Below are 23801 nucleotides of genomic sequence, written 5' to 3'. Positions count from 1 at the left end.
CTATTCTTGGCTCTATCACACTGAACAGCTAGGACTAGTCACTTCTCTGTCAAGTTCCATTTCTTTCCTTGTAAGAATGATTTGACACCTTCAGAACACACAGTTATACTGAGCAATCTACCTGTAAGATGTTCCACCTTCATTCACCAAAAAGACATTCACTGAATGTCCACTGTGTGTGAGGCCCAACTCCCTTATAATTCAGCAGGGAAATGCCAAGCATGAAAACAACCAAAGGATGAGGAGCTCATGATAAATGCCACAAGAGAGTATTATTCTGGGATGAGTTAATATGCTAAGGCCAGGACTAGAGCTAAGGTGTCTTGTGTCTAAGACCAAAGTCTTAACTTGCTTTGGAATGTCAGGCAAACTAAGACCCCACCACTAAGCCTCAGTGCCCTCATCTCTCAAATGACTGGATCATATCAGATCATGTCAAAGGTCCATCTGTAATAGTTCTCAAAAGGTGTGCCACGAATTAATGTTGCCATTAATTGCATATACAGGCATGAGTCTCCCAGCTCTTCCATGGTGTTGCCACCTTTCAGATTTGGTAGACACTGACTGGGTGTCAGCTGACAGTATGGCACATTAAGCTTACATTTACAGTGGACTTCACTAGCATTGGGGGTCTGACATCATGAAGTCTAGTCTTCCCATCCATCCCTTCCCCCTGATCTTGGTGATTCTCCTCCTTACTCTAAACCCTTGATGTCCCTTGCCCTCTACCTATGACATAGGGCCCCCAACCCAGGTGACCCAAAGGAACTTCAAAGAGCATCCTTGGGAAAGGGGAGCAAAGGCCCCAGGACTCTGAGGAGTGTCAGCCCAGGGCTATAAGGGAATGAGCAGCAGGTGAGATAGACAGTTCTCTGAAGAGGGAAGGAAACAAATCTCCCCAAGCTACCGCCTAAACATAACCCCAGTGACCCTGTGCTAGTTCCAGCTTTACTTGCCAGCAACTCCAATGGGAAGAGATCCTAGAATTCTATTCCACATTTGGAGAGGACTGTGATGGGGAAATGGGAGATTAGCATGTCCTGAAATCACATCCTCTTCTACTCAGTTTCTGGGAGAAGCTCCCAAGGTCTCCCATTTGCCTGGAGTCGAGGAGTTTGTTCATTTGTTCATTCATTCATTCAACTACTACCACTTACTAAACCTGTATTATGTCTAAAGGATGGTGCTAGACTTTGGGGAAGAGTCCTTACCTTTAAGACCAAAGGTCCCTGAGATCGATGGTTGCTCCCCAGTGAACTTCTTAGGCGTTTTTTGTTTCCTTCCTGACTCAAGGGAGAGAAAACAAGAAGACCAAATCTGGTCAAATAACCATAGAGAAAAGGGTTAACCTCTAGTGCCACCCTTCATCTCACCTGTCTAGGGACCTCCCCCACCCCCAAGGACCATTTCTACCCAGCTATACCAATGCCAGGAATGAGACAGAGGGGACTCCAGACCCTCCACCCCCATTGCAAAAGTGAATGGCAGATGTGGGTATGGGGGCTCTGAAGCATTCTCCTTTGCTCATCCTGGGCTCTAATCTTACTGTGCTTGGAACGCTCAGGATCCTCTTCTGGGGGCGATACCGGGCCTGCAGCTTCTTTGCTGCTCGTAGCCTTTGTAGCAGGTGAAGCAACGGTCTCGGCTGTAGTCATATGGAAGTCCTTACTCTCACATGTGTCTAGGGCACACTCTCCATTCTCTGGGTGCAGATCGCCTTCCTTCTCCAACTTCGCCTGTTTTGGATGGACGGGGCAGGTGTCCAAGCCCTCAGCGGCCCTGGAAGCAGTAATCACAGTGACCTGGGGGAGTGGGGCTAAAGTCTTAAAGCAGCTATTCCTTTCACTCATCCCAACCTGTAGCTAAGAAATGGTCTCTCTCCCCATCCAAAGCAGGACCCCAACCCAGGTGAGAGGCTGGGAAAGAGAGAGATACCAGACAGCTCTCTCTGGACCCCATATGTACCTCTTCTTACCACCGCTCCTTCCCACAGTTCTTTGCACTTTGCTCTCCGGCTTGTTCATCGGCAACACTTTGCTGGGTGATGCTGATTTGCTGATTGGAATCGGCTTGCTGACAAGGACAGGCTTGCTGGGTGGGAAGGGCTTGCTGGGCAGGATAGGTTTGCTTACTGGAACTGGCTTGGTAGGTAGGACGGATTTGCTGACTGGGACCAGCTTAGTGACTGGAACAGGCTTGGTGACTGGAACAGGTTTGCTGACCGGGACCACCTTGGTGACTGGAACAGGTTTGCTGACCGGGACCACCTTGGTGACTGGAACAGGTTTGCTGACCGGGGCCACCTTAGTGACTGGAACTGGTTTGCTGACTGGGACAGGTTTGCTGACTGGGACAGGTTTGCTGACTTGAACCAGCTTGCTGACCGGGACCGACTTGGTGACCGGGACCGGCTTGGTGACCGGGACCGGCTTGGTGACCGGGACCGGCTTGGTGATCGGGACCGGCTTGGTGACCGGGACCGGCTTGGTGACCGGGACCGGCTTGGTGACCGGAATTGGCTTAGTGACCGGGACCGGCTTAGTGACTGAGACTGGTTTGCTGACTGGTAGCGGCTTAGTGACTGGGACTGGCTTGTTGGTCTGTACTGGCTTCCCAGGGGGTGCAGCTTTAGGCAGAGGGAAAGGCCTGCTGGCTGGGACAGGCTGGTCCATGTGATTCCACAGTCTGTGCTTCTCTAGCTGGGTCTTGGAGGTGAAGGCAGCTTCACAGTAGGGGCATGGGTATGTCAGCTTCTCAGAGATGGCACCCTGAAGAAGAAGGAGCAGAGAGAGCCACATGTGCATAGGGATGATGGGACCATAGGAACAGTGCAGGTCCTATAGATGATGCTCTCACTGGGGGCCATCCAGCCCCTAAGTTCCTATCCCCAAATCCAGAACAGCACAAGGGAAGTGGAGAAATACAAGCAAGATCCCATTCTTTGATCCTTCTGCTCCCAACCCCTAACTCCCAGCCTCGAGCCAGAGGCAAAAGAAAAAAAGTATTATGGCTCACTTTTGTTCCCCCAGAAAATAAACGAAAGCAATCAGACATGTAGGCAAAGAGGAACAATAAGAGCGGCTTGGGCTAAACTTGAAATGGGTAGAAAATGAAAGCATGTGAAGTAACTGACACCCCTCTATTATCATTCATCTCCCATACAGCTCAACACAGAGTCCATTCACAGCAGGGTCACATGTTACAGATGTGTTCAATGTAATATACATATAGTAACACATTCAAATGCTATATACTGTCCTGTCCATTTCTATGACATCAGAGGCAAAAATGGCCACCCTGACTATATTCATTTAGTCATTCAATGAATATTATTCAACACCTAATGTGTACAGGGTCTTATGCAAGGCATGGAGAGAGACATTGAAGTAGACAAAACATAGTTCCCTCTAGTAGAAGAATTAAGACATGGACACACAATGAGAAAACCAGGTAAAATGCCAATGTATTACAAGAGAATGATATGGGATTTGAAAGGAGGAAGGGTCCACTGCTGGCTGGAGAGATTTGGAAAGACTTCCTAGAGGGGCCAGCCTTGAAGGAAAGGTAGGAATTAGACAGATGCTGATGGGCAGGGAGGAACACTGTGAGTGAAGGCTTGGCGGTAAGAAAACGGAGCCTGGAGGTCTTAGGTAAAGGTTGGAAAGGGTAAGAAAGAAAGGGACAGGATATTTGGTTGTTGGGATAGGGGGATATCTAAGAAATGTCAACAAACTTCTCCTCCAAAGACTTAAAGATTCCTGAGGGAGTGGAGGGAGGGAAAGAGAAAGACATTGCTTCTACATCTAAGTGGGAGAAGCTAATAGCGGGCAAAGATAGCATGGTCAGAAAATCCCTTAAGCACCGTAACTTGGACCAAGGTGCAGAGATGACTCAAAAATACTGATACCTTAACCTGGAAATACTCATTCTGGTAGCTAAATGAGGAAGGAGTAAGAAAGGGCAGAGGACATACCCCATTCTGGATTCTTGAGGAGGATCCCCAATCCCAGAAGCAGGCATGGGGACAGGGGAGGAAAGGGAAGGAAAAACAACTGTGGGGATTCTGGGAGACGATGAACAAAAGCAATCCCAGAATTGAGGCATGGAAACAGGGAAGGAAAGAGGAGGAGCAATATTGGGACAATCCACAAACAGAGCCCACTAAATACAGGGGTTATCCCTTGAAGTGAAATCATACACCACTGAGAATCATGTTCTCTAGGCCTGCTATTAAACACAGTTTTCTGACCTTTAAAAAGATGCTCATACAGAAACATTCATGATGTATGAAGAAACACAGAAGTGTTCTGAAACATGCCAGCATCCAAAATAGATATGTTTTGATTTGTACAGGCCCCACCCCACCTAAAAAACACCCAGAGCCTTTCAGACAGACAATGGGCTTGTGGGTATATGTGTGTGTGTGTGTGTGTGTGTGTGTATATGTGTGTGTGTGTATGTATATGTATATATATGTATGTGTATGCATATGTATATGTGGTATGTATATATGTATGTGTATATACATACACACTCCCATGGGTATAATGCTTTATAAACTCAGACCTGAGGTTTTATGCCCCAAATCCTTATCATTAAAGTCTCCTTGCTCCATCTCTCCTCCCCCATCTCCACTACTTTCCCTTCTTTATTCTTCCCAAATCCTGAATTCATTTGCATTGAGAAGACTTATAATATACCTTTTAGCAGTCCCCACCCTTCAGCCAATGGTCTTACCCCCTGGCAACGCTGATAATGATACTTGAGTCCATAAATACTTGGGAATTCCAGCCAGCACCCTGAGTTTGGACACTTCACCCGAGAGTGGGCTTTGAATTCATCCTTCCATTGGTTCATCAAGGAGAGCTGGGGTAGGAAAGAGGTGAAAATAGCCAGGAGTTTATATTGTGTCTTATCTATACTTTGCCCCAAGCACAGTGCATGGATTTGCACACAGCAAGCTCTTAATCAATGTTGTTGAATGACATTGAGTAGAGGTGAGCTCCCACTCTCCCATTTCATAACTGGAACAAGTTATCTCACATACTTTTCTTCCTTCTTCAAATTTACCCCCAATCAGCCCCTTTCCTTTCTCTTTTTCCACATACTTGATTTCTTTATTCAATCTCAGGGGGAACAAGAGAGAACTTGATTTACTTCCCTTTCAAGGGACAATAATGACAGGATGAACCCTCAACCAGGATAGGGTTCACTAGCCCCCCAGTCCTCTTCCCTGCACCAAAAAAGCCCTGAGCAGGGCAGAGGCAACCTTAGCTACATGGCTCTGCCAGGGTCCCTTGCCATAGGATGCTAAGGACCTTAGCTGGCTATAACTTCAAAGGCCATTTGCTTTAAAAAAATTTTGTTCAGTCACCTTTCAGTCATATCTGACTCTTTCATGACCCCATCTGGGGTTTCCTTGGCAAAGATACTGGAGTACTTTGCCATTTCCTTCTCCAGCTCATTTTACAGATGAGGAAACTGACGCAAACAGGGTTAAGTGACTTGCACAAGGTCATGTCACTAGTAAGTATCTGAGATCAGATTTGAATTTACAAAAATGAGTCATCCTGACTCCAAGCCCAGCACTCTATTCACTGTGACACCTAGCTGCCTCTTTAAAGAGATAATTTGAATTAGAAGGAGGCTGCAGGGTTCAGTGGAAAGAGCACTGCCTCTAGAGTCGGAGGAGTTAGGTTCAAATCCTGCCTCTGATGCATACTACCTGTATGCCCTTCAGTAAGTCACTTAACTTTCCTAGGCCTTAGTTAATTCATCTGTAAAATGAAGGGATTATACTAGTTGGATTCTGAGGCTCCTTCCAGCACACCAGCATGAGATCTATGATCGTAATAATAGTTAGCAGTGATAAAACACTTTAAAATCTACACAGCACTTTACAAATATTATTTCACTTTATCCTCACAATAACCGTGGAAGGTAGGCGCTATTATTATCCCCATTTTACAGATGAGGAAACTGAGGCAGATAAAGGAAAAGGATAAGTGACTTGTTTTTGTTGTTGTTGTTGTTGTTTTTTAGTGAGGCAATTGGGGTTAAGTGACTTGCCCAGGGTCACACAGCTAGTTAAGTGTTAAGTGTCTGAGGTCAGATTTGAACTCAGGTCCTCCTGACTCCAGGGCCGGTGCTCTATCCACTGTGCCACCTAGCTTCCCCCTTTCTTTTTTTTTTTTTTTTAAGGCAATGGGGGTTAAGTGACTTGCCCATGGTCACACAGCTAGTAAGTGTCAAGTGTCTGAGGCCGGATTTGAACTCAGGTACTCCTGAATCCAGGGCCGGTGCTTTAACCACTGCGCCATCTAGCTGCCCCCCAAGTGACTTGTTTAAGGTCATATGGCTAGTAAGTGCCTGAGGCCAGATTGGAACTCAGGTCTTCCTGACTCCAAGCTCTGCACTACCTAGAAGCTATTTTTTCTTAAGGGACACAGACAGCCTCCATCATTGGGGACTGAAGAGAGGCTATCTAAAAAGAACCTTAGATTGACAGCATCCTGCACAGTGGAAGATCAGATCAGGTTAGATCAGGCTTGCCAGGGGCTCAGGCTTACAGGGAGCTAGAGCAGTAGTAACAGTTTTATGTCAGAAGGGTAAGGGAAGGAAAGAGCGGAGACAGGGTTCCAGGTTGGGGAGAAGCTCACAGGAATGTCTCTCAGTGCCTGGTTCTCCACCTTTGGCCGTCCTTTCTTCCTGCCCTCCATCTTGTCACTGGTAGAATTTCCTGAAACAAAGCAGAGGCAAGGATTATTGAACTTGGGAAGGGAGGAGATGTTCTCTATCTTCCCTCTCCACCCCAAGAATGAGAAGTTTCTGTTCAAAACTGAAATGGGGCAATCATGTACCTAGAAAGGCAATTTATTACCTTAACAATTCCTATTCATTTTTCTAGTAATAAAACTAATGCCTACCTGGATCTAAGGTTCTCTCTTTATCTATGATATGTGTATCTTATATGTACCTATTTATTTAAATGTTTTTTTCCATCAGAATGTATGCTTCTTGAGGGAAGGCACTGGTTTTGTCCTTTTTTTATATCTCTGGCACTTAGCATAGTGCCTGGCACATAGTAAGTATTTAATAAATACCAGTTGAAATATTGAAAGGAATATGGGAAAACAGGTATATTAATACAATATTGGTGGAGCTATAAATTGGTCCACACATTTCGGAAAGCAATTTGGAACTGTGCCCCAAAAGTTACTAAACTGTGCATACCTCCTTTGAGTCAGTAAAACTACTACTAGACCAATAGATCAAAGAAAGAGGAAAAAGAGGTATATAAAGAAAAATATTTCTAGCACTTCTCTCTGTAGTAGCAAAGAACCAGAAACTAAGGAGGTGTCCACCAACCAGGGATGTTTGAACAAATTATGCTATACCAATGAATTATTATACCACAATTGTAATGACACAATAAGTGATGAATCATAAGCTATTCCCCAATAGATAAGTGGTCAAATGATATGAACAAAGTTCTCAAAAGAAGAATTCAAACAATTAACAGCTATGTGAAAGAATGCTCTTATCACTTATAATAAAGAAATGTAAATCAAAAAAACCCTCACTCTCAACAAATTGTCACAGATGAAAAGAGATGGCAATAGTCAATGTTGTAGGGATTGTGGGAAAATAGACAGACTACTACACTATTGTTGGAACTGTGAATCAGTGTGACCATTTAAAATATTTTTTTTAATTTATTATTTTTTTTAGTGAGGCAATTGGGGTTAAGTGACTTGCCCAGGGTCACACAGCTAGTAAGTGTTAAGTGTCTGAAGCCGGATTTGAACTCAGGTACTCCTGATTCCAGGGCCGGTGCTCTATCCACTGCACCACCTAGCTGCCCGCAGTGTGACCATTTTGCAAATCGATTTGGAATTATACAAATAAAGTGACTAAAATTTCCATACCCTTTGGCCCAGAGATTCTACTAACAGGCTTCTACTAACCCAAGGAAGTCTCTGACAAGAATAAAGATCCCATAAACACCAAAATATTTATAGCTGCATCAATTGTGGAATAGCTAAACAAATTGTGGCACATTGAGATAATAGAATAACACTGTGATTAACAACAAATATAATAAATACAGAGAAGCATAGAAAGACTTACATGAACTGATGCAGAGTGAAGTAAGCAGAGGCAAGAAAACAATATACGCAGTGACTACAGCAACGTAAATGGAAAGAACAATAACTGCCAAACAATCAAAAATGAATGCTGCAAAATGACAAAGAACAAGCATGATCCCAAAGAAGAGATGAGAAGTCACCCCTCCCAGATACTTCTTTGAAGAGGCAGGACAGGTGTAGAACATTTCAGACTTTTTCAGTGTATTAATGAGTTTTGCTGGGTTTTTTTCCTTAAAAATAACCTTGCTATATGGGATGGTGCTAAAGACAATGGATGAAATTATGATGAAGTAAACATAAAAGAGCAATAAAATATATTTTAATAAAAGAAATAATGAAAGGGACAGAAGCAGTGAAATTTAGAAGCAGTGAAATCTGGGAAGACATATAAAATGATAGAGAGTGAATCAAGTAGAACCAGGAGAAAAATTTATACAATAATACTGTAAAAACAAACAATTTTGAAACACTTAAGATATCTGATCAGCAAAACAACCAACAATCATTCCAGAGGATGGACAATGATGCATGCTACCCTCTTCTTGACAGAGTGGTGATTTTGCAAAAATGAGATATATTTTTTTGGACATGGCCAATATAGGAATTTGTTTTAATTGACTATACATATTTGTTATAAAAGCTCTTTTCTTTTTTCTTTTTAATAGGGAGGTTAGGAAGGAGAGAAAATAGATGTTTGTTAACTGTATAACATCTAATTTAAAAAATGGTTTTTGATTGATTGATTGTATATTAAAAGTAGGGAGAACAGCCTGGACAGATCTACATCATCCCATGGTCAACCTAGTGACTGACCCCATGCTCCTGATAGAGAATTGGTCATAGATATTTTACATACACACACACATATGTGTATATGATAGCTTTATATATAAAGCTAATTTGTACTTGGCTCCAGAAGAACAGATTTGTCATTTTTTGTTTGTTGTTGGCTGATTTTAACTTCTGATTAGGTTTTACTTATTCTCTGAGCTCACTCACAAAGCACAATCTGAAGGGGTTGGTCTGAAAAGCCAGAATTGCCAGTGGATAGTACATATAGAGGTAAATCTATATCCCAATTGTCTGAACATTCAACAAAACCTCTTCAAGTTAGGCTCCTGGGCCTTGAACAGAGAGAGGTTCCAGGACGCCCCAGGCCACTGCAGAAGCCTGGCTTAGTTCTTCCTCAGGAATGGGCACAGAAGTTTGTCAATAACCAAAGTGTTCTTACCAAGTTTAGGAGGCTCGTGGGGGGCAGGGAGCTGGCTTTCTATCCTCTCTCCATCCTTCCCCAAACCACCCTTACTTGGTCCTGCAAGCCTTCGGCCTCCTCCGTATGGGTCACCCATCTCTGCAAGCCAAGTACAGATGGGTGAGTAAACAGGGAAAGAAAATGCACTAGGCCTATAGGGAAAGACACAGGGGATAGGTCAGGGGAGGACAAGAGAACAGGGAATAGGAACACTAGTGGGTGGGAGAGGGCAGGACTGGGGAGGCATGAAGTACGGGAGACAGGGGAGGAAAAGAAGCAAGTTCAGCAGAATTCATTATAGTAATTGCTACTTTAAACAAACTTTATATAAATTGAACGAATGTGGCTTTTAAATACTTTGTCATCATTTACTTACTGAGATTTACCATCGAATTTCTTTGATTAATGAACTCTTTCACACATGGGTTTATATATGCTATGTAAAGCAAGGTTCACAGAGCATAGCCCATTCTCCCATCCCTCCCCGCAAGTCAGTTTCACTTCTAAGCATGCCCAAGAATTTTTTATTTTCTATTTATAACAAATGGTTCTAAAGAAAAAGCTTTCCCTTTGGGATTCCCCAGTCACATTTGGGGGGAGGGTGTGATAATAAGATGCACCTCTGACTCTGTATTTTACTCTCCCTCCTCCCCCACCAGTTCTAGCCTTAATGACTGGAAGTATCTAGATTTTCCCCATGTTTTCCTTTCTGCCACAGATGCTGAGCTAGGATTATCTTCTCAGAGAATCCCAAATGTTAGAAGGATCTCAAAAACATCTAGTACTGCCCATACCCGAATAAGAATTCCTTCCACACCATGCCCAAATGGTCAGCCTTTCTTTGTCTAAAGACTTCCAGTAATCAGGAACCCTCTACTTCCCAAGGCAGCCTATTCTGTTTTTGGACAGCTATAATTTTCATCTCTTATCTCAAACCTAAACTTGCCTCCTTAAAACTTCCACTGTTCCTAGTTCTGCTCTATAGGGCTAAGTATTTTGTGTCTCCCCATCAAAAATTAAAATCATATAGAAGAGCTGGAGAAAGAAAGATGATCAAAGAATTTCACTGTCTGACCATGGGGCAGAACCAAATCAAATTGGGGTCTAAGGACCAAACATGTGACTGGCAGATCTAGGAAGGATGGAGAATCCAAAGGCAAAGGCAAGAGGTCTCCTAAACCAGCTCAATGAAGCATCAAAGAATGTGCTCAATAAAGCAACTAGAATTTAAGTGCATACTGTGTGCTAGACACTGTGTTGGGAGTTGGGAATAAAAAGACAAAACTAGAATGGACTTAATCCTCAAGGGCTTATCTCTTATCAGGAAAGAAAGGTACACATATAAGTAAACACAAAATAAATACAGGATAATTGATAGGGGAAGTGGGGAAGAAGGCACTAGTAGCAAGGGGGATAAAGAAAGACTTCATATAAGTGGTGGTATCTGAGCTGAACTTTTTTTTTTGCAGGGCAATGAGGGTTAAGTGAGTTGCCCAGGGTCATACACCTAGTGTCAAGTGTCTGAGGCTGCATTTGAACTCAGGTCCTCCTGAATCCAGGGCCAGTGCCTTATCCACTGCGCCACCTAGCTGTCCCCCTGAGCTGAACTTTGAAGGAAACTAAGGATTCTAAGATTTGGAGGTGAGGAGGGAGTGAATTCCAGACATAAGGATCAACCAGTGTAGAGGCACAGAGATGGGAAATGAAGTATCATGTATGAGGAAAAGTAAGAGGTCAGTTTGAAGGAGAATATATGAAGGGAAATAATGTATAAAAAAGCCAAACAGGTAGGATGGGGTTAGATTGTGTTTTTATTCTTCCTCTCTTTATCACAGAAATGCTATTTATTAATTTACTAACAAATATTTATAACATGCTTACTGGGAGTTAGGCACTATGGTAGGTACTGAGCATACGGACTGGATCTGTAATTTCATTTATATAGGGAATTTATATAGGTAAGGTAAGCTCCTAACCATGCAAGCTGACATTTTCTCTAATACTTCAAATTTAAGAGAGGTGTCCAGGGCACTGAACAGTTAGGAGCAGTGCCCAGGGTCACATATTCAATATATGCCAGAGATAGGACTTAAACCCAGTCTCCTGGCTTTTAGGCCAATTCTAGGTGCTGAGAATTTAAAAAAGAGTCCCTGCCCTCAAGAAGCTTAAATTCCATTAGGGAAAACAACATAAATATAGGTAAATACTATATCTATCTATACACACACACACACACACACACACACATACACACACACACACACACACACAGAGTTCTCACTTGACACAAATGGACCATTCCACACACCTTTACAGAAAATAAATTTGCCAGCAGATATGGGAAGGGGGGGAGAGGGAAGGAAGCAAGAAGGGGGGAGAGCACAGTTCAAGGACACATTTGTGGGGGGGAGGCAAGGACAAAGAAGCAAGAGTAGGAGAAGGAACAGGGGTGAGGGCCTGGCCTGAGACAGAACAGGGGAGGTGCCCCCCAGCAAAGTGGGGCAAAGGTCTCTTCTCTCCTATCCCACTGGAGGTCTCAAGGCAAGTCCTCATTCTGCAGGCAGCTCACCAGTCTTTTCACACATCCTTTTTTCTGCTTTCACTTGGAGAGTTTTGGGGGGTTTTAGAACTTAGGTTTTTGGTTGTTTTGTGGGTTTGTTTTTTTTTTTGATCGGGGAATGGGAAGCTACTGAGCACCAAGTAGAGGGGCTGGAGCAAAGAGAGAAAGCACAGTACTGTATAGTAAAGTTAACAGGTGTTATTTTTTGGAATATGAATTCTTTTTGGAATGTGAATTCCTTTCATAATTCTTTACATAAAGTCAAATTGCATAATGTAAATTTATAGAGAGCAACTGTCTGTATATAGAGATATATACTACCAAGTAAATATAGAATAATTTCAGGGGGGCATCTAGGTGGCACAGAGGATAAAGTACCAGCCCTGGATTCAGGAGGACCTGAGTTCAAATCCAGCCTTAGACACTTGATACTTACTAGCTATATGACCCTGGGCAAGTCACATAACCCTCACTGCCCTGAAAAAAAAAAAAAAGAATAATTTCAGGGGAGAGGGAAGCGACTAACAACTGAGAAGCTCCATATAGTCCTCATATAGGAGGTGGTGCTCAATTTCAGCATAAAAGGGAATCAAGGATTCCATGAGGCATGCTTATGGAAAGGCAAGGATATGGATGGTAGAATATTAAGGAACAAAAGAAAGACAGTTTGGTTGAACCAGAGTGCCTAAAGGGAATGGATGTAAGACTAGCCTAGAAAGGTAGTTGGGAGTCATGTTGTGAAGGATTTTAAAGGCCAAACAGAAGACTTTATATTGCTCAGAAAGGCCCTGTGGTCAATGGCTGGTGAATTCATACATCTGGGTTTCAAATAGCCTGAGAGGCAATCTGCCTCTCCTTCTGTCTTGGAGAGGTATTTCATGCACTTCAAACTGAGGAAGAATATTCCCAGAGTACAGACAACTGCTTCTCTGACAAGTTCTTTCCTCTGTTATCTACTGTCTGGCTCCTTTCTGGCTGCCTACAAACATTTCCAGTTAGTTAGACAGAGATATATACACACATATATTTAGATACACACATATACATACATACATATCTGTATCTATATATATTTCCTCTTCACCCTACCATCCCCTCAAGCTGTCTTTCTATATCCTTCTTTCCTTTCACAACCAAACCACTGTGGGGAAAAACCTGTCTAAATGAATCCACTTTTTCACCTTTTACTCACAATTTTCATCCCCTTATGGCTTCTGATGCCAACACTTGGCTAAAACTTTACTTTCCAATGTCACCAATGATGTCTCCTTCTTTTGGGGGGGGGGTGCAATGAGGGTTAAGTGACTTGCTCAGGGTCACACAGCCAGTAAGTGTCAAGTGTCTGAGGCCACATTTGAACTCAGGTCCTCCTGAATCCAGGGCCAGTGCTTCATCCACTGTGCCACTCAGCTGCCCTGATGATGTCTTTATTGTTAAATCTAATGGCATCTTCTCAGTTCTTCACCTCCCTTCAACATTCAATACTGCAGCCCAACCCTTCCTTTTGATTTTCAGGATATTTCACAAAGCCTCTCCCTGTTCCAGTATACCCTCTAAACAGCAGCCAAATTGATATTCTAAAGCCAACTTTTTGGTCTCAGTTCCTTTATGTTCTTAAAAATTATTGAGGACCCCCCCAGGGGGCTTTTGTTTATGTGTTCTATTGATATTTACCCTATTCGAAATTAAAACATCTTAATATTATTATGAAAATAGTCTTGACCTCAAAGACCCCTCTCCCTACAAAGGGTCTTGGAGGTCCCCAAGGGGCCACTAGACAATACTTTGACAACTGCTGTTCTAGAGCACTGGTCTGGTCATATCACCCCTCTACTGAAGAATCTTCAGTGGCTCCAAGCTGCCTTTATAATAAAATACATACTTCTATATTTCGTATCTAAAGCCCTTCACAGCTTAGTTCTAACTAATTTTCCCAGGCTGATCACATATGATTCTTCATTATGCCCCCTTTGTTCCAGCCTACCTGACCTATTTGATATTCTCCATATATTACATCCTGTCTCCAGCCTCTTAGAAGACTCCCCAAGTTAAGAATGTTTTCCCTCCTTGCTCCTCCTCTTTTTGGTTCTTTCAAAGCTCTGCTCAAGGGCCACCCCCTACAAGAGGTGTTTCCTGTTTCCTCCAGTTATTATTGCTCCCCAAAGTAGTCTGTATTGATTTGTGTATATGTTAAATTCCGCCCCCAAAAGAGTGTAAACTTATTAAGGGCAAGAGACTTTTGTTTTTGTCATTCCCATGCCTAGCAGCATATCTAGCACATAGAATGCAATTAATAAATGTTGAATTGAAACTAATCTAATCCATAGATGCTGAATCAGTTATTATTTGATATACTAAGCATCTAAACTTCTAAGTACATATGTCCCCCTGCCCAACCCTGAGAAGCAATTTCCCTTCCATCTTGGCCAGATTTACTCTATTCTCCCCAAAACATTGTAGGATAGGTAGATCAGGAGTTCTTAACCTTTTTTGTGTCATGTACCCCTTTGGGAGCCTATGGTCCCCTTTGCAAAATAATATTTTTAAGGGTACCAAATTAAATACATTGAATTACAAAGGAAACCAATTGTACCGAAACAGGTATCAATATATGGGCCTATAAAATTTTAACTTAATTTTCAAAAATAATTAATTTTAATCTTTTTTTTAATGGTGAATTAATGGTGAATTCATACACATGGGTTTGAAATACCCTAAGAAATACCCTCTCTTTCTGTCTCTTCCTTAGTCTGAAGTGCATAGATTTTTTTATGGTAAATTAATTTGTTAATTTTTTTAATTAACAGACCCCAGGATAAGAACTCCTGGACTAAATAATCTCCAAGTTTCTTCCAACTTTGACATTCATAACTTTATTAAGATCCAATTTATATCTCACTTCTCTTTTCACAAATTTATCTACTTTATACTTTGGCAGGTTAATTTTCATCCAAAAAAACCCAACCCATGTCTCACCTGTTCCTTTCTTCTATAAGGCCTTGGAAGTTCCTGGTGTCTGTATCCTCCCAGCTTAGCCTCTTTCTTCCCTCCCCCAAAGAACCCAGCCCAAGTTAGAATATAACAAAGGAATAAAGAAACAAAGTAATTACCAGGACAAACCCAGGAAAAGCTTTTGTGTTTGGAGAACCAACCTCGTACAGATCTACAGGTACAAACAGTACTACATGAAAATGAAGCACCAGGCTAGTGATTAGTTATTTATTTACATATCCCCTTGCTCAAGGCCCTAATTTTTAGGGAGTCTCCATTCTCTCTAAATGACCTCTCAGAAGTCTGGGGACAACTTCACTGGGTTTCTCTCTCTTCTGTTGACCTCTCTGAAGATAGGGTCAGGTTACTACTGGGTTTTCCTCTAGAAAGAGGCTCAGGCCATAGCCAAGTATGGATGATTATAATTTTTACAACAAACTTCAAAGACGGCAAGCAGCTTAAAAGGAAATGTGTGTTTGTGTTTGTGTATGTTGAGGGAGATGACCCCAGCTCAAGAGGCAAAGCTTCAGATCTGTATAGATGCACTCACTCCATGCCCTGTCAAGAGGGTAGCAAAGAAACAGAAACCTGCTATGGAAAGTGGCTAATAGCACGGGTTATTTCAATAATCCTTGCCACTTTTTTCTCTCTCCAACGTCTCTCCCCCCCCCCCCACCCCAATGTAAATCAACTCAGAAGGCTCTGGTGGTATTATCAAAAGAGCGTGGGACTTGAAGAGATCTGAATTTAAATTCTGCCTCTGACCATACAAATTAAGTGACCACAAACTAAAACTCTCAAGGCCTCAAGTTTCTTTATCTGTAAAATGGGAATAACTGGATTGCCTACTTCACAGGGTAAGCATCAGATGAGATTAATATACATAAGTATTCTGCAAACCATAAAACTATATAAACATAAGCTATCATTATTATGAACTGAGCAGGAGCCCTACTTTGGATTGGCTTAGGAAGGCCAACAACTTGAGCTCAGGACTAGGGAAGACCAAGGGATTCAGGGTTATGGACAGGAAGACAGAAGGACTGGCGCAGTAACATCTTCGGGCAGGAGTGATTTTCTACATTCACCCACTTCATTAGGGTAGAGAGAAACTTCTGCCCTACTGCTTCTCCCCTCCAAAAGTCCATCTCCCAGGGAAGTGGGAAAAAAGGGATATTTGCACTCAAAGAAAAAACTCCCATCAAAAGTCACAATAAATATAACCTCTTAATCAAAAAATTCACAACCCAGGAAACTCACATAACCAAACAAAGGCAGGGCAACCCAAAACACCATTTTATGGAAACAAACCAAGAGCAGGAAGTTTTACTTCAGTCCTAGGATCACAGCAAAGAGAAATGGCCCAAGAAAGCTTGAAGGGGGGGAAGGGGGGGACAGCCAGCCATGGATGGATTGTAGGGAATCTGGAGACACCTACATCTCTGAAGGGGCAGGGCTGAGGGGGGGGAGGGTGAAGGGGGGAAGGAGAAGGGCCATCGGGAATAGGCAAAGTTAGGGCTGGGGGTGGGGTAGGAGAGAAAGGTAGGACTGGGGTAGTGTGTAGGGAAGCGATCGGCCAACTCCAGCAAAGAGGGTCAACGTCTTCAGATATTCATGGCCATCACAACCCCCAGGAAGGTGGCAGCAGGACCTACAGACCCTCCCCTTCTCCTATCTAGCTCTGGTCGGATTTCAATTTTCTAATCGAGAGGACAGCAGCCTCTCCAACCCAATCCTGCTGGGGGCCACAGCGAACAGATCCCACACCCACCTGTCACCTGCCTGACCCTCCCCCTCCGCCCAGTGAGTGGCCCTGCTAGGACTGAGGGAGAAGCGACCAGGAAGGTGGAGGAAGTGGGGGTACACGGCGGGCCGGATCGTCTTTTCCAATAAGCCCCCCACCCATGCCCAGCGCCCCTCACCCCGCCCCGGCCCAGCCTGTCCCGTCCAGTCTTGTCCTGTCCCGCGCCGGCGGGCGGCGAGCCGGAAGGGGCCGGATTACTGGGAGGCCGGGCCGGGCAGGCCGGGCCGAGCCGGAGGGGGAGGGGGGGGACAGCTCCAAACTCGGGGAGGGGGGGGGGGCGCAAAGCAAGCCGAAGGCAGCGAAGCAAAATGGCGACTTTTTCTGTAGGAGGAGAAGGAAGGAAAACAGCACGAAGGCGCGGGAGGCCGAGCGAGCGGCCGCACCCCCGGCCCGGGGGGTCTGCAGCGCCCCCGGCCCCCCCTGGCCCCAGGCGGCCCCGCCCCCCGGCCTGTGCGGGCTCCGGGGCCCGGGGACAGGGGGCTTGGGGCCCGGGCGGGGCGCGGAGGGCTGCCCGGAGGGGGAGGCCCCAGGGGGCTGGGGCCAGGGCCAGGGCCGGGGGCGGGCGGGCAGGCAGGCGGGCGCGCTTACCTCCGGCCCGGCTCGGCTGGGCTCGGCGCGGCGCGGCGCGGCGCGGCTCGGCACGGCTCCCCCGGGCCGGCGCAGGCTGCGCGCCGCGCTGGGCTCATGCGCGCTCCCTCCCCCTCCTACCTTTGACAGTTTTACAGTCCGGGGGGGGTGGGGCGGGGGGACGGGGGAAGCAACTTGCAACTCTCGCGTTATTCTTGCAGCCCCGCACAGTCTCCCAGGGAAATGGGGATCGACTACGGGGCTGGGGGAGGCCTCAGCCCGAGGCTACTGTTTCCCCCCCATCCGCGGAGCGCACGCCGAGACCCCAGTCTGGGCTCCGGGAACTCCAGGGTCCGTCCCTCCTGGGCTGGCGGAGGAGGCCAGCTTGTACCCCCATACCCCCCATCAGTCAAGCAGAGATCGATAAAGCCCTGGATGAAGGAGGGAGTGCAGTTGATCCCCTTAAACCTTCCCGAAGGGTGGGGATGGGGTGGCCTGGCATTAGACCAGGGTGACTGGGCCAGCACCAGCGGGAGCCCCCTTCTTGGCGCTCAAGCTGGGTGGCGGACAAAAACTCCGAAACTCTAAGCTTCAGTCGAAGGGCAGACCTGCAACCAGGTGGGAACAGTTTGAGGTAACTGGGGAAACTGAGCTATACTAGGGATCTGGGGTCAATTGCCCCACCTTCCCTTTGCTCAAGAGTTTGAAAGTCTTACGAGAGCTTACAGAGGACTCGGGCATTTGGGCTTCCAGTCCCATGCTGTTGATCTTCCCCCAAAAAATCTGCAGAGGAATTGGGAAGAACTCATTTGGGGAAATAGTGTCTCCTGGAGAGGAGCGCCCCCGTTGGACACTCAGTTTCCTCCTTCACTGGCCATCTCAGCCTTTTTTTTTTCTTTTTTTTCCCCCCTAATCGTGGAATCATAGAGTTAGAACAAGAAGGCATCTCCAAAGCCATCTAGTTTAACTCCACTTCAGAGATGAGGAAACAGGTCCAGGACATTTAAGGGACTTGTTTCAGGTCAGACAGATAATATCATAGGCAACATTTGAAAACAGAGACATAGTAGAGATGGCACAGAGAAAGAAACTGGCAACAATGGATATGGTGGGTGACTGAGGGTGAGGAATCAAGCATGACATTGAAGTTGCAAATCTGGGTATCTGGGACCTTCAACAGAGTTAGGAAAGTTTGGACAAGGGGTAATGGGCAGGGGTAGAAGAGTTCTATTTTGGGTACGTTGAGTTTGAGATGTTTATGGGGCATCCAGTTGGATAGACATTTGGTGATTTGTAAATAGAGCTGCAGAGAGAGAGAAAGCCTGCATGTATAGATTTGAGAGTTGTCACTATAGAGATAATCTTTAAACACATGTAAGCTGATAAGATCACCAAGAGTGTAAAGAGAGAAAAAGAGAATGTCCAGGACAGTTTGGGCATGCACCCAAAGTTAGTGGGTAGGATATGGATGATGATCCAGCAAAGGAGACTGAAAAGGATAAAAGTATTTGGAGGAGGATGGTCACCTATGTCAAATGCCAAAGAGATTACAAAGGATGAAGACTGAGAAAAGATCATTATGGTGAGCAATAAGGCATCATTGGTAACTTGGGACAGCTCAGTTTCAGTTGAATGTTGAAGTAGGGTACCAGACTGTAAAGGGTTAAAATGAGAATTAAAAATAGAAGAAATGGAGACATTGAGTATAGATGACTTTTTCTTGGGATTTGGATTAGGGAGAAATATATGATGATCTCATCACATCTTCATAAACTCCCCTGTGAAGTCAACAGGGCAGGAATTATTATCCACATTTTACAGATGAGAAAAATGAAGTCCAGAGGTGATAAATGATTTGCTCATGGTCAGAAAACCAATTAATTTTAGAAGCAGGACTATACTTGAGGTCTTATTCCCAATTTGGTGCTTTTTCTATCATACTACTTTACACAAGGCTCCCTTCTCTGGGAGCTAACGCTGTTCCTTATACCCCCAACTACAGATATAACTAAGGTTAGTCTTCTGGAGCTTTGCCCCAGACTTGAACAATGGTGGGATTGGAGTCTAGCCGGCAGGCTTCCTCCAGGTGTTGCTGGGCCACCCCAGCTGACACACTCAGGGTGCTGTTGTCTCTGTCCTGGGGAGCTGTCTGCCTTTAGTCCATGGCACTCATCTCCTGCTGCCCCCTACATTTTACTGTTCTCCATTCCCATACTTCTCCTTGGGGGTGGGGTGGAAAGGATGGTGTCAGGTCTCTGGTCTGACCATTAGAGAGCCACCCATCTCTTCTCCCAGATCAACTGTACTTCACAGAAGTCAACAGCAACCTTAGTTACTCATCTCACATGCTTCATGAACTAGAACACTGTCATTCCCCTCACTTCCTATAAAAATTAAAGGGGAGGGGCAGCTAGGTGGCACAGTGGATAGAGCACCGGCCCTGGAGTCAGGAGTACCTGAGTTCTAATCCGGCCTCAGACACATAACACTTACTAGCTGTGTGACCCTGGGCAAGTCACTTAACCCCAATTGCCTCACTAAAAACAAAAACCAAAAAACAAACCCCCCCAAAAAAAATTAAAGGGGAGAGGGCAGCTAGGTGGCACAGTGGATTAAAGCACTGACCCTGTATTCAGGAGGACCTGAGTTCAAATTCGGCCTCAGACACTTGACACTTACTAGCTGTGTGGCCCTGGGCAAGTCACTTAACCCTCACTGCCCCCCACAAAAAAACAACAAAAACAAACAAAAATTAAAGGGGAGGGCAGCTAGGTGGCGCAGTGGATAGAGCACCGGCCCTGGATTCAGAAGGACCCGAGTTCAAATCTGGCCTCAGACACTTAACACTTACTAGCTGTGTGACCCTGGGCAAGTCACTTAACCCCAGTTGCCTCAACAAAAAAAATTAAAAATTAAAAAAAAATTAAAGGGGAATGTCTATGTCTCTAGCCTCTGTTCCTTTGGGCTCAGTTTCCCTAAGTCTCTTCCTCTCAACTGAATTTGCCTTAGGATTTTGTGGTTGGGGAAGGAAAGTGGGTCCCAGAATATCTCCCAGGAAATAAATACCCCATTCAGTCAGTAAACAAGAACTTATTAAGTGCTTACTATGTGCCAGGCATTATGCTAAACAATGATGGAGAGACTAAAAAAAATAATAATAGTCCCTACCCTCAAGGAGTTTACATTCTGATGGGGGAGATAATGTAAATAAATGGGTTCATACAAGATATATACAGAGTACCTGAAAGGTAATCTCAGAGAAGGGGGCACCAGCAGCTGAGGAAGGGAGAGTGAGGAAAGACTGTGAAAGGCCAACTACAGAAGATATGATTTGGCCTGGCTTGAGGGAAGTGAGGAAAACTCAAAAGTGGAAGTTGAAAGGGCAGAGCTTTCCAACAATGGAGGATAGCCAGCGGAAGCACATTGAGATGGGAGATAGAATGTTGTATGCATGAAGAAACAAGTAGATCAGTGTAGCTATATCATAGAATTTATGGAGGGGTGTGGAGTATAATGTAGCATGAACCCTAAAGACCATTGGTTTGGGACTCTTCCCTCACTGGTGGAGATCAATGTCCTGAACCTGTTTGAGAGATAAGGAAGAGTTGTTGAGAGGAAGAGAAAAGAGATGTGATCCCTTGAATTTCTTCGGGGATTCTGATTTCCAGCGTTGAGAGAGATGATCCTTGATGCCAACCATTCTTCAGGTTGCTGAAGGGAGAGAAAGACCCTAGAAAGAAGCTGACAAGAGAGGAGCTGGCAGTCTCTATCAGGTCTCTATGGCTTGCTTCACTAGAGACTTCAGGGGAATTTTCCCCTTTGGTGAGATCTGCTTCTCCCTCTCTCCCCCTCCCCCTCCTCCCCTTCCCTCTCCCCCTTTCCCTCTCAGCTCTTGGTCGAGCTGACTTACCTCACTCCCAGTGAGAAAGCTCCCGTGTTCTATATTGTCTTATATGTATACTTTCTCTGATTTCTATTTTACTGTCAATTTAGATGAATGGGTTTCTCTGATATTTGCTATGTTTGTACGTAGAACTGGTATTTGGTGGGAAGAGGGTTGAGCATTGCATATAAAGCTTGGAGGCGCCTTTCCTCATTAATGAATAGCAATCAGGAATTTAGCTTAAAGTTACTTCCCTTAGGGGCAGCTAGGTGACACAGTGGATAGAGTACCAGCCCTGGATTCAGGAGTACCTGAGTTCAAATCCGGCCTCAGACACTTAACATTTACTAGCTGTGTGACCCTGGGCAAGTCACTTAACCCCAATTGCCTTACAAAAACAAACAAACAACAAAACAAAACAAAAAGTTACTTCCCTTAGACTAACAATATTTAAGGTAGCAGATAGATACAATTCTAGACCAGTATCTTTTCTCTCTGAAAGCAAAATGGCCAACCTCTGCTGCAACCTCTTGCTTCCCTTCCTGCTGGGAATTAAAATTTCCCTTAGAAAAGAGTAGAGAAGGAGATCATAGAAATGTCTGTTCTTGCCTCCCTGCAAGCCAAAATGAGACAGTCAGATATTACAGTAATAACATGGAAAAGGTAGGAAGGTGCCAGGTTATGAAGAGCTTTAAGAGCAAATAGTAATTCCTACCTAATAGGAATTGGACCTGTGATCTCAATAGATAGTGAATTCCCAGGTGAAGAAATTCTCTCTACCAGTATAGGTCAGCACCTTCTCTTTTATAATCTTACAGCATTGCCCAGAGCACGAAAAGCATCAGTGATTTACTTGCCCAGGATCACAGAAGCCAGTGTCAGACCCAAGATTTGAAACCAGGTGTTACTGATTCTGAGGACAGTTTGTTCTGCATTACAGTACTCTGCCTCTTTATATTCTGGTTAATGTTGACATATATTCTGTGAATTCCCTCCAGCTGGCTCATGGAGCCTCACTAGACTTGATAGGAATAAAAGTTGCTTTCAATGAACCCACATGGATTGCGTAGGGAAAAGAAACATTTCTGGGATTTAAAATGGGCACTTATAAACCACATCCAGATAATTGAGGGTTGAACATAATGTAAACTTTAGGTGATCTCTAAAGATCTCTTCCAGGTCTCATTTCTTTTTTTTGGGGGGGGGGGGTCAATGAGGGTTAAGTGATTTGCCCAGGGTCACACAGGTAGTACGGGTCAAGTGTCTGAGGCTGGATTTGAACTCAGGTCCTCCTGAATCCAGGGCTAGTCTTTTATCCACTGTGCCACCCAGCTGCCCCACCCAGTATATGTCTTGTAAATACATAGGGGTGTGTATGTGTGTGTGTGTGTGTGTGTGTGTGTGTGTGTGTGTTGCCTCTCCCATTAGAATGTGAACTTCTTGAGAAGGGATTTTTTTTGGCCTTTGTATCTATACCTATTATTTAGCACAGTACCTAGAACATAGTAAGCATTTAGTAAATGATTACTGACTTGATTTGTTGAAAGAGAAATGTCCAAAACTGACCCAGTCTCCTCATGCCCTTGGATATCTCTCTACTCCTAGACAATGTGAAGTTATATTTATAGAAACCTTTAACAAGGAAAAGATTATAATATTTTAAAATATAGTTTGTGGGGGCAACTAGGTGGCGCAGTGGATAGAGCACTGGCCCTGGATTCAGGAGGACCTGAGTTCAAATGTGACCTCAGACATTTGATACTAGCTGTGTGACCCTGGGCAAGTCACTTAACCCCAATTGCCTCACACTCACACACACACACACAAATATATATATAGTTTGGGGTTATCATTCTAGAACAATAGTTACTTAATTTTCAACCAGAACTATTTAATTTCTTCCTTTATTGCTCTTTTGCTACTAAAAGGGTTACCTCCTGAAGAGCAGCATCTTAATTCTTTCTGAATTAAGAAGTTTGAGTGTCTTCTGTTCAGGGGATGGGAAAGTCAATGATTTTTTCATTAGAGAGATGTTTCTCCTTCTACATTAGCCTTTTTTCTTGAAATCTTATACATTTTCCTAAAGGTAAAAGTCTGGCAAGGGTTTTAGGCTGGAGAAAATATCATTCATTCATTAATATTTTCAAGTGAACTTCCACAAGGCCCATTCTGTGTGGGAAGGATTTAGTTACCCAAGAGTAAGAGGCCAATAGGCACAGGTAGGCCCTGGGATTGGGGGCTTTCTCTTCCAGTGGAATAGAAGAGCCTTCAGTGTCTCTTCTACCCACCCCCTACTCTCAGCAGATTTGGGGGGGGGTGGAAGAGGAAAGGAGACTAGGGAATCAATCAACCAACATTTATTAAGCACCTATGGTATTCCAAGAAGTGCCAGAACTGTCCAAGGTCCTGCCAGATCTAAAGACAAAAACTAAATAGTCCCAGCCCTCAAGGAGCTTACAGTCTATCACAGAAGAAAACCGGTATTGTAACAATTGGAATGATGCCACCTGCTGGAGACTTACTGTAGCAAAGCTCTGCCATGAGGAGAAGGCCTCTGAGGGCAAGCCATGTGGTCAGGGTCCTTAGGGTCAGGA

The 23801-nt window shown here is 44.4% G+C and overlaps 1 protein-coding gene across 1 annotated transcript in view; it reads right to left on the bottom strand.

Moving 5' to 3' along the window:
- LOC122744035 (uridine-cytidine kinase-like 1) overlaps positions 1–17394 on the bottom strand; it is a 77428-nt gene extending 60034 nt beyond the window's left edge. Inside the window, exons 1-7 of the mRNA XM_043989346.1 lie at positions 17346–17394; positions 9382–9501; positions 6660–6739; positions 4738–4866; positions 1966–2768; positions 1547–1779; positions 1212–1283 (exon numbers count right to left, since the gene is read on the bottom strand). Coding sequence (XP_043845281.1) covers positions 1212–1283; positions 1547–1779; positions 1966–2768; positions 4738–4866; positions 6660–6739; positions 9382–9499 — 1435 coding nt within the window. The 5' untranslated portion in view covers positions 9500–9501; positions 17346–17394. The remainder of the gene's footprint in view (positions 1–1211; positions 1284–1546; positions 1780–1965; positions 2769–4737; positions 4867–6659; positions 6740–9381; positions 9502–17345) is intronic.
- Between the last annotated feature and the right edge of the window lie 6407 nt (positions 17395–23801).

This window comes from Dromiciops gliroides, chromosome 2 (assembly GCF_019393635.1).
Source record: "Dromiciops gliroides isolate mDroGli1 chromosome 2, mDroGli1.pri, whole genome shotgun sequence".
NCBI classification, from domain to species: domain Eukaryota; kingdom Metazoa; phylum Chordata; class Mammalia; order Microbiotheria; family Microbiotheriidae; genus Dromiciops; species Dromiciops gliroides.
This window is presented reverse-complemented; position numbering and strand designations above follow the sequence as displayed.